The sequence below is a fragment of the Antechinus flavipes genome, chromosome 4, assembly GCF_016432865.1.
Source record: "Antechinus flavipes isolate AdamAnt ecotype Samford, QLD, Australia chromosome 4, AdamAnt_v2, whole genome shotgun sequence".
NCBI lineage: Eukaryota > Metazoa > Chordata > Mammalia > Dasyuromorphia > Dasyuridae > Antechinus > Antechinus flavipes.
In genome coordinates, this window is record NC_067401.1 from 69,289,516 (window position 1) to 69,304,739 (window position 15,224).

General features: G+C 32.5%; 1 protein-coding gene across 3 annotated transcripts in view; it reads left to right on the forward strand.

Moving 5' to 3' along the window:
• The window catches only part of DPYD (dihydropyrimidine dehydrogenase), a 1,007,953-nt gene that overhangs the window by 356,034 nt on the left and 636,695 nt on the right, over positions 1–15,224 (forward strand). Inside the window, exon 9 of one of the 3 annotated variants that reach the window (XM_051993282.1) lies at positions 7,477–7,602. The exons of the other annotated variants lie outside the window; for them this stretch is intronic. Within the exon in view, the coding sequence (XP_051849242.1) occupies positions 7,477–7,520 (44 nt within the window). The 3' untranslated portion in view covers positions 7,521–7,602. Of the gene's footprint in view, positions 1–7,476; positions 7,603–15,224 lie in introns of those variants that run through there. 3 annotated transcript variants of the gene reach the window in all.

Below are 15,224 nucleotides of genomic sequence, written 5' to 3' on the forward strand. Positions count from 1 at the left end.
TCTTCATCACTGAACAGGTGGAACTGGTTTGAATCATCTCATTGTTGAAGAGAGCCATGTTTATTAGAATTGATTGTTCTATATCTTCTTGTTGCCGTGTATTCCACTTTGCATTTTAAAATATTCTCTAGTTTTTCTTTAACCAAAAACTCCTTACTTCTTCAAGGATCTGAGAGGTATACTATCCTTGTTCTCCTAATTTGCTTATAGTATCATCATTTATGTTTAAACCACGAACCCATTTTGACCTTATTTTTGTACAGTGTGTTAGGTTTTCAGTGCCTCGTTTCTGTACACTAATTTCCAATTTTGTCAGCAATTTGATCTGATTTTTCTTGTGCAGCAACTTAATACTGAGTTTTTAATCACAGAAGCTTGAGTTTATAGTTTAACAAATACTAGATTACTATGGTCATTGACTATTGTGGATTGTGAACCTAACTTAGTCTACTGATCCATTACTATATTTCTTACTAAGAATCAAATGGTTTTGATGACCACTGCTTTATAATCTAGTTTTAGTTCTGGTACAGCTAGACCTTGGTGATGGGGTTTTTTGAGTTCTCTATATCAAACTATTAGTTGAAACCATTAATAAAAAAATACTTGAAAGAAGATATAAAAAGAGAAGAGAAAAGAAAAAGACTCAAGGAATACTTACACTATGTAGGGGAAAATTAGAATAAAGCAGGGAAGCAATTTACAAGGAACAAAATAATGAGGAATAAGTATTAAATATAAACCTAAGAAAGAAAGGTTAATCCAGTTCAAAGAGATGTCCAAATTCCACTTCTTTCTTTAATGAATCAATAACTTAAAGCATACTTGCTGTTTATAGTGAAATTATACTTGACACTATGGTAATAAAGGATTAAGCAGAATTTCTGACCAAAAAAGTTCAGACACAATTATTTAGACACACAGATAATCATTTGAGTCAGGAATGAATCTTGGCAAATAAGGGAGCCTTGGAAGTGGCAGTAAAGAGAACAATTGGGCTAGAGTGACTTATTGATTTTTAAAATACTGGTTGGATTTCAGGGGAAAGATACAAGATGGCAGACTAGACAGCATTCATCTGAGCTCTCCCAATCACTTTCCCCCACTCCCAACTCTGAAAATAATGCTTCAAATTAAATACTGGAATGTCAAATCAAACAAAAGTTTAGGGTGAGGAAACCTTCTAGCCTCAGCAACATAGGAGGTTGGAAAAAGACATGTGACAAATGAATAAAAAAGGAGTAGTGAAACTAGGTAACAGCAATAGAAGCATCAGCAATTTCTCAAGTTTTCGAGGCAGAGATAGTAAGAAAACCTAATAATTGGTCTCACAGAGATTACAGGGGCACTGAATGCAATACCAGACACTGTTTGACAATTACATTGTCTATACCCACTTCTGATTAATGTATGATTCAAAGGTAGAGAGCAGAACTTTTAGTCTAGAAGGAACAGGAGTTCTGAGGGACAATTATTTGGCAACTGCATTGTTTAAACTCACTTCTGAGTCATAGTTCAAAAACAGAGAGTAGAAGCCCTCAAAGGCAGTATTGCTTTAGTACAAAGAATCATGGGCCCTTGCTGGACAAGGATCAGGTCAGGGGAAGTGATCACATGTCTCCCCAAAACTTGCCCCCATGGAAACATTAAAAACTTCAAAACAAGTAGAACTAATTCTTAAAGCAGTACTGGGAAAGAAAAAAAAAGTACTTGAAGCTTAAGATAGTACCCTCTACTATACTGGAAATAGAGAACAATCTTAACATAAAGTTCAAAAATCAAAAAATGGTGATAGAAAATGAGAATACATTAAAAATAATTTGACCATAAAAAGCTGTCAAGAGAGGATCAATACATAAATTCACAAGGAGACAATAAAATCAAACTAGCTACAAAAAAAAAAAAAAGCCACAAAGAAAAATATTATTGGATAATAGGCAACAGAATCCTAGAGATTTAAAATGATGTTCCAAAGAAATAAGAGTTACAGAGAAAAACTAGGTAAGAAAATGAAAGCAGAGGAAGAAAGTTATGAAAAGTTAATTAATAGCTTGAAGAAAGAAACAGAAAAATTTGAAGAAAATAATACTTAAAATGCAAAAAAGTGGGCAAATGGAAAAGGGGGCACAAAAATTCACTCATGAAAACCCCTGAAAAGCAGGATTGGGCAAATGGAAAAGAGGTACAAAAGTTCACTAAAGATAATTTCTTGGAGGATTCTGGGAAGATGCAGAGTAGGATGATACATTTCAAACTCTCCAGATTTCCTCCACAAATAGAACAAATTTCCACTTCAGGTGAAGAAGACTTGGGGGCAGAACTGGAGTCCTCCTGATTCCACTGGAGAAAATCCAAAGAAAGACCTGGACTGGAGATTAACTCTTGTGAAGTGCTATCTCCATAGAAAAACCTAGTGGGTAGCACTGGGGTTAGCTGGGTGTAGCTGGATCCTCAGCAGGAACCACAGAAACTCTTGGACTGTTTGTGGAGTCTGGGTTTGAATCCAGGAAAACTGAATGAACCTTGGCTGATTAGGAATGCCAGGTCCAACTGTATTGCAGGGATATGGCCCTGGGTGAGAAGGAACCAGCACCTGGTGAGGGCAGAGGCAGTGGGGCAGGGACTCTGCTGGCTGCAGGCACTCAGAGAGAATTTATAGAAGAACTTAAAAATATATATATTTTAAAAATAAAATGAAAAACATTGAGGAAAAACTAAAAACTAAAACTAAAAATCATCCAAGAAAAACAAGAAAATTATGAAAAAAAAAAATTAACCAAACAGAAAAAGATATATAGAGTCTCAAAGATGAAATAATTCTTTGAAAATTAGAATTGGGCAAGCAGAAGCCAGTGAAGCTATGAGAGACCAAGAAAAAACAAAACAGATTATAAAGAATGCAAAAGTAAGACAGAATATGAAACATCTTATATGCAAAATTATAGATCTGGAGAACAGATCAAGAAGAGAAAATATAAGAATAATTGGACTGCCTAAAAGTTGTGACCAAAACAAAACAAAACAAAAAAAAAGACTTTGACACAATGCTGCAAGAAATATTCCAAGAAAATTGTCCTGGACTGATAGAACATGAAGGGAAAGTAGAAATCCTTGGATTGCCACCTCAATGAGATCTTTTATGGAAAACACATAGGAACATTATTGCCAAATTTTGAAATGCCCAGATCAAAGAGAAATTTTTGCAAGAAACAAGAAAAAAATTCAAATATACTGGAGCTACAATTAAAATTATACAGGATTTAGCAGCCGCAAGACAGGCAGGTCCTGGGATCATATTTACAACAATCAAAAGAACTAGGCAGATTATCAATCCTGACTTTAAACAAAGCAAAATAAAAATAGATCTAATTTAAAGCCAAAAGCTGAGCAATTACAACTTTCTAAGAAGAATAACAAAAAATGCAAAGTAATTTTAGTTCTCAATATATATGTACTAAGTAACATAGCATCCAAGTTTCAAAGGAAACTTGTAATTAATTACAAGATTAAATTTTTACAGGAGGAAAGCATAGAATAAAAAACTAAACAGAATAATAGCAATGAGACAGCACACCAAAATTTATGTATTTTTAGAGTCAAGTAAATCAATGAAAGAGAAAAAGAATAGATCAATGAATTGGGAATGTAGCTAAAAATACGAAAAAAAAAGAACAATTTTAAAATTCACAAGTAAACACCAAATATACATTTTGAAATCAAAAGTAGAGTTCATTTTACAGGAGGAGAGGTAAATCATTGGTAAATTTTATTTTCAAAAAAAGAAAGAAAAACAGGTGAAGTATCAAAAATGAAAAAAAAGGTGAATATATCATTAATGAAAGTGAAATTTAAGAAATTATTATGAGTTATTTTGCCCAATTATATACCAGTAAAACTGGCAATCTAACTGAAATGAAGTTATTTTCTTTTGTTAATAGCTAATTTGTAAATATCTTTAATATAACTATGTATAACCAATTGTTTGCCTTTTCAGCCATGTGGAGGCATGCGAAGAAGGAATTTAATTGGAAATAAAAATTTATTTTAAAAAATAATTCCTAAAATTTATATGTAATTTGGAAATATTTAATGAAATAAAAAATTAAAATACTCTTTAACAAACTAGGATATGTTGACAAAATCTGATGGAAACCTATGTATGTGAATTTAGATTTAATGTGATAGGCTTTTAAACAAGAAAATCAGAATCAGAATATGGTCTCAGGTATCAGTAGAAGGCAGGTGCAGCAATCTAAGTAAGCCGAGTATCTGTAGTAGAGGAATTTTGGAGAATAGAGAGAGAAGCACAAATACCACAAATACTATAAAGGAAAATTTGCTACAACTCAGATAGTGATTGATCATTAAAAGATCAAATGGAAGAACATCATAGAATAATAATCTAGATATTTTCTGAATCTCTTCTCCCCAATCTTCTCCAGTAGGCACTTATTCTTGCCAGGATTTGGGGCAGTGATTGCTCTGCTAGAATTATATTTATCTATTCCCTTAGTTATTGTTATTATAGGATTTTTTTTTAATATTCAAGCTTAGTTCCTGATCATTATCCATTAATAGGAAAGGAATAACACCCAAGCTTTATATTTACAGTTTTCTTCCATTCCCACCAGGTGTCAGTTTCACTATGACCATACATAGCAAATAGTCAATAAAGCCATTCTTCTAAGTTGATAGGAAATCAGCTATAATATGCATATTAGAATATATGCCAGATAAGAGAGAGACAGAGAGCATAAACTCCAAAAATGATGTGACTCACATAATATCAGAGAGGAACATTAATCATTTGATCATTTGATGGCAAATAATTGAATTAAATCCAAATTTCCTTATTCTCAAGCCATTATTATTTTTATTATATCATAAGACTAGAATGATAAAACAACTTTCCCATACCTCTGCCCCAAATATTTCCTTAACTACTTACATGCTAATATAGAATTTCTTTAACTTATATACAAGGTTTTCACAATATGATTCTAATGTATGTTTTCAATCCTATTTCATATTATTACTATTTTCATACTATATTTTGACAGTTACTTTCCCAATGATCACCAGATCTTTTTTTTTTTTTTTGCTTCCCCTGTCTGTAATGGGCTTCTCCAATATCTAAAATGGTTACTAAACTTTTAAACCCCAGCTTAAACTCTGTCATCTCCATGAATCCTTTCTTGATCCACATGTAAGAGTAATCTCTTGTTTCTCTTCATATCTGTATTACTTTCTTATGATACCTAACACATTCCATTTGCTATACAACCAGTTAAATATATGGTTCATCTTCTGTACTAAAATATAAGCTCTGTGAAAGTAGAGATAATATTTTATTATTTTTTTGTGTGTCTCCAAATTATGTAATCTAACACCTTAAAACTAGGAAAATCTATTGAAGATAGAAAATACTTTGAGGCCAAACTGTTCATGCCCTTCCTTTTACAGATGAAGTTCATAAAGATTAAGTAACTGGTCATAGTCACATGGCCAGTAAGTAGCCAAATCTGATATCAAATCTTGACCTCTCCTGTTGCTAAATTCATTATTTTTCTTACTCTGCCATGTTGCCTCTTAAAACTGCAAATAGCAAAAAGTGTTAAGGATTCAGCTGTACAAATCATCTTATTTATTATTAATCCCCTTAGCACATTTACAGAATATACAAAATTTTAAAATCTTCCCTGGGGCATTCTTATTCACTTAAAAATTACTCAGAAAAGTATGTTCATATTTACTTATCATTTTTCAACTGCATGCATCCCTTTAAAGGTTTTATAGCCAGTGGACATTTAAAAAAATATTTGGTTTCATTCAGAATGTGAGCTCATGTCCAACATGTACCTTTCTTATTTTAAGACTATGCAAATGCTAATATGATTTATTTAAAATATTAGGAGACTACTTTTATTACAGAATATGCTTTGTCACTGTGTAGTAGAGATTTCAGTTTGGCCATTCAGTTGAAAAAAAAAAAGTATTTATTAAGCATTTCTTTTATTCCAGTTTCTGTGCTAACCACCAGGCACACAAAATATGTCTAAGCTTGATCCTTGCCTCATTCTAAAATAGGAAACAATATATAAGTAGCTATGTATTTGCAGGATGCATATGGTATATATGTGAGAATAGATAGAAAGCACTAGCAATGGAAAGAACTAAAAAGAAAAAAAAATTGGTAGAGAAAATGATATGGGGGATGTCAGTGAAAAAATGCAGAGTCATGGAACAGACTGTAGTGTGCAATGAGCAACAAGTAAGACAATGGAGTTGATTTGTCTAGTAGTTTGAGATATAATAACAATTATAATATATAGTATATAAATATAATATAATAATAATAAATATAATAATTGAGATATAAATAAAGTGTGAGAAGACTGTAAAAGAAGAAAGGAAGAAATGCCCAATGGAGGATTTTATCTTTGATTTGGAATGCAATAGGTAGGCACTAATGCTTATTGAGAATAGGGGATAAGAAATCTTATTAATATAAAAGATAATTTAGAACTTGTGTCATCTTTCTCAGGACTCTTTTAATTGAGAAAAAAAAATGCCTGAGTTGAAATTAGGCTTTTAGATTCATCTCTTTTGCCTGAACATTTCTAAAATGACTTCAGGAATCTTTTAATTATCATTTTGAGGTAGACATTTAGATTGCTTTTTTTTTTTTTTTTTTTTTTTTACTTAAATCAACTATCAATGTAATGTTGACAAATTTTCATGTGCACAGATGGAGCAAATGCCCATGTGATAGCAGGTAAAATATGTAACCAAATGTGATTTTTAAAATATCTGTCTCTAACAGAAGTTCCTGTGCTTTGTCTCATTGTGAGTTAATTTAAAGTCTTAACAAAAAGATAATCCTGAATTTATATTTATCATTTTGAATGTTTTTGATGTCGTTCACTATTTCGGTTGTGTCCAATTCTTCTTGAACTCATTTGAAATTTTGTTAGCAATTATACTGGAAAGCTTTGCCATTACCTTTTCCAGTTCATTTCATAGATGAAAAATTGAGGCAAACAGAATTAAATAATTTCTACAAGGTCACATAGCTGAAAAGTGCCTGAGCCAAATTTGAATCCAGGTCTTCCTGACTAAAGGCCCAGTGCTCTATCCACTGTGCCACCTTGATACCTCAAAAAATCTCTGCTCCTCATTGGGCAATCCTAGTCTTCCTCATGAAAGGTGGGCATAGAAATATATTAACTACTGTTTTTATCTTCTAATAAGTTCTGTCAATATACAAGGATCATTTTTATCTTTTATATTAATAATCATTGTAACATGAGTTCAAGTTTTAGGAGTAGGAATTAGAAATAATATAAAATTTTAAATGGTGGAATTGATGATTATAAAAGTATAATTCTTAGAAACTAATTTACATTTTGAATAAAATTATATTTATCTCATCCCATGCCAACTTTGATAGTGGATTTTGTGATTTCTCCCTTACAGACAAAGCACGCTACTTTGCTTCTAGAATGGGACTTGATCTATAAGATATCTACAAATATAGACTCTTCTGCTCAGTGACTCTCCATCTCTCTTTCTTCATTGTTCCTTTTGAATTCTACCTCTCCCTTTACACCTAATGATATTACCAAGAAGAACTCTTGCGGAAGATCTCAAGATTCCTACCTGGATGGCCCTCCCTTCCTTCTTTCCTTCATTCCTTTCTTCTATAGGCCACCAGGGAGGTAAGCTTCTGATAATTTTTAATCTTCCTTTTTCTAGTTTATTTGCATTTGGAAATGGATCATTCTTGGTTCATAGGATCATATATTTATATCTGGAAATGAACTTAGGGCTAACAAGTTCCAATCCTTTAATTTATATACAAGAAAACTGGGGTATTTGCCCAGTCTCACATATATACTTATTTTCTCAAGTGAAATAGAAATCCAGAGCCTCCTTACTCCAAGTTATCTCTCATGGTTCTGTGAAAGGTGTATGAATCCAAGAAAAAGAGGGAAATATTAAGTCCTTGTGGAAGAGCTTCTTACTAACTGAAAAACATTTTTAAGAGTGAATAGTTATGTGGTCACTGAATGTTCTTTTATGTATATACATATACATATACATATATATATATAAACTATATATGAAGATTTTGATAGGGGAATAGCATAGTTCTAGTCATTAAATGCACAATATATGAGCAAAGTATATTCATATTATATACATGCTTTAAGTAGGACTGTTATTCAGAGACTAATAAAATAATAATTATAATCTATGTATTTTCTTATTAATTGAAAGGAAACTTAGAATCTGAGTGCTTTTATTGTAGGGAAATTAAAAATATTAATAATGATAGCTAATGCATATATATATATATATATGCCATTTCCTTCTCCAGCGCATTTTACAGATGAGGAAATTAAGACAAACAGGATTAACTGTTGTTTGTTCTTTGTTACTGAAGATGAACAGAACATCAGGAAGTTGTCCTGCTTTGCCATTGAATTGGATTTATGTCAGGTATGGCTGTGCAAAGTCACTGATCTAACTTTCTCCTCCTGAGTCATCTGAGTCTAGTGCCAAGATGTGGCTCAGGATAACTGGGGATTGTCCCAATGGCCCTGAGCTAAGGTCTTTTCCAGAGTTTCAGTTTATCTGAGGCAATGATCATTTGGTGACCAAGATTAAGTAAAAAGAGGCAAATAACCTCTTTTACCTAATCAATAAATAAAATCTGGGTGGTCCCTAGGGTTTCTGACAAAAAACAAACAAACAAACAAAAACTATTGCTATTTACATTTTTACCTATCCTTAATCACTGAAGGTGTTGCCTCAGTCAAGATCTGAGAAAGTACTTAGTTTTAAAAGACCAAGGTCTCCCACTGCATCCTGAGCCTTTTTCATTGTCTTGATCTTGCTACTGAATCCAGGTGGCTCAGGAAGAGAGATTGAGATTGGTGACTACACAATCATTCCTCACTTACATCAAATTTACTTGCAATTCATGATATTTCCTGCCTGATGTCATGGTTCTCTTCAGGAACAAAGGACAAACAACCACCTGTGAGGAGCAGTACCTGCCCCAGTGGAGATCCACTGGCCAGTTCCAGTTTGGCAATCCAGAGCCCAATGATTTGCCTAGCTAATAGCTTTCTGAGGCCAGATTTGAACAATGGTAGAGGAGTCTTCCTGATTTCAAGCTGGATTTTCAATTCACTCTTGTCACCCAATGGCCCCTTAAATGACTTACCTAATTTCTTTCTCCACAACACCTGTTCTCATTTTACAGGCAAGGAAACTGAATTTGAAAAAAGTTTAAATCACTTGCCCTGTGATTATATAGATAATAAGTGGAAGAAGTTAAAACTAAACCTTGTGCCTCTGATCCCAAAATCAAAACTTTTTTTCCAAGGATCCACACAGATGCTGGTTTGTCTTAAAGGGTTTTCTAGTAAAATATTAAGCTCATTCTGTTTGATATGACAAAACTCTAGCACCTGTCTGATTATTTTCTGATAATTCTGATATAGGATACGCTAAGCTGAAGTTTAAATAGGATTCTTCTTTTGCTAACATATTTGAGTGAGCAATGGAAAATAATCAAATTTGATTCATGTGAGATATTTTATTTCTGATTTTTTAAACTCCTTAGTTGTGAAAAAAAAATTAGTGAACATTTACAATATATTTCCATTTCACATTTAAGTTACTTTTTTGTGAGCTGAAGCTTTTAGGATTTGTTTCTAATATGCTATTCCTTGGTACTTTTCCTGGTCGGATGACTTTTTGTCAATAAATTCTGTGATATATAAAGCAACATGTTATTTCTAGTTCACAAGATAGTGATCAGTTAATATGTGTTGGCCACTCATCATATTTCCTAATGTTATTGAAGATATAATAAAAACAGAATCAAGTTCTTTCCATGAAGGCAAAGATATGCAGTGTTTTCAAGGTTATGAGTTTTGTGTTTATTGATACACAGAACTCAGTATTGACTGAAATAAAGATTTGGGGTTTTGTTTTCCCAGTCTTTTTGTGAATTTTCATTTCTATTATTATTATGCAATTTTTTTTCTACTTTAAATCATGGGAAGCTCAGAATAAACATGATACTGTTTTTTTTAAAGTAAAGTCTGACCTAGCCAATTACTTTTTCCCCTGATTGATGGCAATTCTTGGGAAGAGTGAATGAATGATTTTTTTGTTGTTGTTTTGGTTTGGTTTTTGTTTTGCCTGGTGCCAGCAATGTTTTTGTATTTATGTGACCAGTCTTTTTTGAGGAAACCTGTGAGCTATATAGCCCAGAATATTTGCAGCAATATTAAAGCCTAGATGTGGATATCTGAAAAATTATGATAAATGTATTGTTAAATCCAAAGAATCCATGCAACATTTGACACTGTTGACCATACTCTCCTCGATACCCTGTTCATTCTTGGCTTTTATAATTATGTTCTTTTTTGATATGTTTCTATCCAAATTCATTTCTTGAGTGATTCTAACTAATCCAATGGGCTTGATTATCAACTCTATGCAGCAAGTTTCCAAGTCTGCATTGGACACTGAACCATGTCTTAGAGCTTCAGCTACCAATCAGACATTTCAATCTAGCTATTATATTTCATTGCAAAACCACTGTGTCCAGAGCTAAATTTTCCCCCAAATTCAATTTTTTCTTTTTCTATTGATGGCACTGTTATCAATAGAAGCAAGCTGAAACTCAACCAAAGGCAGAGTGTGATGCTGAGGAAACTCATGGAATCTTAGACTTCATTAACAGAATCATTGAATGTAGGACTTGGGGGAGGAAACGGTTCAATTTTGCCATATTCCACCCTACTCAGACGCATTTGTTATGCTGTATCCACTTTTGGGTGCCATTTAGTATTTCATCTACTTTTTCATCATTATCTCATACCTTTCTGCTTTATTCAATTATATTCTTTATTTCAATTCTCCTTCAGTTATTCTTTTTAAAACATTTTGAGTATTCTCCATTTACAGGTTATTTTTGTTCACATCAGCCCTCAAAGCTTGAAACAGACTTCCTCTGCTCCTGTCTTCCATGTCTCTCTTGTTGAAGTCTTCTGTTCTTTTTAACTTAACTTCCTTGCCACCATCCCCAGGAAATCCTTCCCCAACAGCAGCTACCCTACAATTAAAAATGGTCTCTCCTCAAATTTTTCACCTTTTCTGGCTCTCTACTTTGAAGTTATCACATTGTTTCTTGTGTCATCTTTGGTTGGGGACACATTTCCCATTAGATTATACTTTTTTTAATGTTTGTGTCATATCTCTATTTATTTCACCATGACCTTATACCATAATATGTGTATCACACATGCACAAAGCAGGGAGAGAGATATGTGTGCATACATGTGTATATACACACATAATACATACAGGTGCTATATACATGTTTGTAGACATGTATGCATATATGTATACGTGTGTGTACATACACACACATATAACATACATTTAACTAGATCTGTGATTATTTTATTGTAGGGAATTCCTTGAAAGGGAAACCTTAGTGAAGAACTATACCTCTTCTATAATTTGTAATCTTAGAGAACCATCTCATGGTATTTACTAGTTAATTAGCTTGCCTACCATCACTTGGAATGTGTTAGAGACAGAACTATCCCTCCACAGGCCACTTATAAATGAGATGTTTAATAAATTTGAAGAAACATTATAATTTGACATTTTTTCTGGGCTATAGATAGTCCTATATTTGGCTTTTATTCTTTAACAATGTTATCTGCCCCCCCCACCTCAGATAGCTATTCTTCCCTCACTCATCCCCAGTTTAAGCCTGTTAACTTTTTTTTTTCTCTCTAGTATTTAATACTTTTCTGTTGTTTTATACCAGTATTCTTGGTTCCTAAAGCTTTCAAGACAAAATTCTAATTTTCAGCTTCCTACTGACTCCTGCTAATACTAACCTTTTATGGAAATAGAACCTGAGAGTACTAAAGAGAGAGAAAGGGACTTTTGTAAAGGTAAAAACACCCTTAAGTTATTTTCATTCCCTGACCCTTGTTACTGCAGATGCGAAGGTCAGAAAGGTTGCCTGTAGCTAAAAGGCATTAAATAAAGACAAAAAATACCCAAAAAAGCCAAAAGACAGGGAGGTAGAGTTAAAACTTACTTGCAAGGTTCCATAGGTGTCTGCTTACTGAAATTTGCAAGAACAGGTATCAAAATAAGGGAGAATTTTGAGGAAACTTTTGACTCTTAAGGTCAACTTTTCAAACCCAAAGTGGGGGTGATTGAATAATAAGAATTTAACAATGTAGTAGTTATATTCTTTGTTGGAACTACTATTCTTTTTTGTTCACTTGTGTCTACCCAATTTCAAAATATAAAAAACCCAAACAGCTAAAAATAATCTTATGCATTTTTTGTTTACAGAAAGATGAAATTACTGTGTCTGCATCAGCAGGGCATACACTTTGAGTGATGATTATGCAGTTGTCCTCCATCCTGCTTTTGACCAACAGCATGTATTTATATGACAGCTGGCTGGGGTTAGGGATGCAGTATGCGGCCATAGAAAAAAGGGAAGCTAACTAGCTCACTTGGGGATTGAACCTCATTAGCACAGCATTCTAACTGCTGGCTAAGAGAGGTCTAGAGCGATCATACCTAGATTTTACATGGAGTTAAGCAAGGTTGAACTTGCTTTAGTATATGTAAAGGGGGCTTTCTGTGCTACTTAGTTCCTCAAAATGCTTTAGAACGTGCCTATAGCTGTGTCCCATTTTGAGGAAATATGAAACTTAATTCACAAAAACACAAAGTAAAGGATTCTTGACTCTGCAACAAGACTCACCTTTATTTCTTTAAATGGGTCCCTTAAGTATAGTTGACTTGATTTATAAAAATTAGGTCAAATGCAACATTTTCATGAATTATACCCAAAGTCTAAATGGCAGTATACCAGAAGGTGTCTGTTAATTTTGTTCGGGTACCTGGAGGAAAGAAGCAGCATGAGTATTCTAAAGTATCACCTAAACTCAAATTACTTATGTTTAGAAGGCAGTTCTCAAAACTCCCATTTACATTTTTAGTTATTTTTTTGTGGGCAAAATAACTAAGTTGTTTCTTTACCCCATGTACAAAGTATATGAAGCTAGTATGGGGAAAAGCAAAAAAGCATATTGGCTGACATTTGAAATAAGATTTTTTTTTTTTGAATAATCCATATGTGGCTAACCAAGAGTGAACTAAAATTTAGCATTCATGATGGTCTCAAAAATATTTTTATATGAAAATACAAAGTTAGCCTTTTCTTTATGGGATGAATACCTTGCCTTATTTGCTGGCTGCAAATTCAATTTGTAACTTATCACTGAATCAATTTCCATGTATGCAGTCATAGAAATTGCAGGAGCAAAAAGATAGGCATGAAAATTTGGCTCATATAGAATGAAAGAAGACATCTTGGAAACCTTGGAAGACATTAGGCTGGATAATTAGAAAATAATTGATGCTGCCCTAAGAAATGTTGGATTATTTTGAGATTCTGTGATACATGAGTATTATTGATCTACTACTTGGGAGGCTGTTTTTCAAAATCAACTGGATTCATTTGTTTAAATTTTTTAAAATATGATCACTGCTGATTCCCAGGAGACTCCAGATAACCATTAGATGTTTGCTTATTGAAAACTTTCTGGAAATGCATTTCTTGGCAACTTTAAAAACCCTCCTATCTTTATGTGGTCATGTAAATTAAGAGTTTTTTTTTTTTTTCATTTTTCCCTTTTCTTTTTTTCTTTGACCATAATTAAATGACATATTCTCTTAAACTGGGGAAGCAAAATATGCATTATTGAGGTATTTTTTAAAAATTTTAATAGATTAGATTAATTCATTTATCATATATGAATATAACATATAACCTTCACTAATCATTGTAGTCTTATCTTTATATAAAAGTACTCTTCATCATGGTAACCTATTATATGACATATTCTCCTTATATCCAAAGAAATTTATTTAAAAATACATTTATAATAACAACAGTTTGCATTGTGAATTTTTCTAATTTCGTATACTATAAAATGGACATTATGTTTTTATGTTGAATGTCGTTGTTAGACTTTGAAGTATTTTATATATTGCTTTAGAGTTCTGAGAAACATATAACACAGTAAAAACACTGTAGCTTTTACTAGGCAAAAGCAATTTATCAGATATACCAAAACATGCTTAGGAGAAAAACTGAAAAGTGGTGTTTTTATTTTTTAAGTCATTTCAATTAAGTTTCTATTATTTAAGGTATATGTCTTAAATTAGCAGTTCATTGCAGTAACCTTACATTTGTGGTAAAATCTACTAATGGGTATCAGAAAAGCTACCTGAAGGCCAATATGATTTCAAAAATTCACTTCCCATGAGTAAAATCTAATTAGATGAGTCTGGACCAATTTGTTTCTAATATGTGATATCCCAAGGCCTTTGAAATGGAAACAAACCAAAATCCTTAGTAATTTTTTCTGAGTTATAAAGTTTACTAAACATATGCATTTATCATTTAAGTAGATTCATCTGGTTATTTTGCTGCATTATGTTTAAAATACCTTCTCCTCTCTTCTTCCCACTTAGAAAATTTAGACTAATTATTGAAAAATTAATAACCTTATCTGTGGCTTATTCTTGAGAAATATAGGACCAACTTTTTAGTTTTGATTGTTCTTTTTTTTTAATTTCAAGAATCACTCTTACTTGAGAATCTAATGCAATGTAATTCTCACATATTCTCTTACACATCATATCTATCAATACCTATAAAACTAAAGAAGCTTTTGGTAACACTGCTTAGATAGAAGTTATGGGTACTCGCATCCCTTAACTGAAACAGAGCTTAGATGTAAGCAATATCACTCATTGTTTTAGATACCATAGCTGATCCAGGCTTCAGATTGTCCTTTATATCCTGGTTCATTTATTTATAGTTAAAAATATTATCAGATATTATTGCTTCCATAATGTATCCTACTCTACGGGGGCTAAAACTGATACATTCCTATCCACTCATCTAGTAAAACTAAATCTGAATCATACTTGGTATATTGTATTAACAAAAGAATACAGAAAGATGATGAAAAATCAGTTATTTTTTCTGGGAAAAATACGACTATGAGAAGGATAGGATTGGTTTATAAGAATGAAGGGGAAAAGAAAGGGAAGGAAAGAAAAAAAGTAAATAGAAGGGAAAGAAGGAA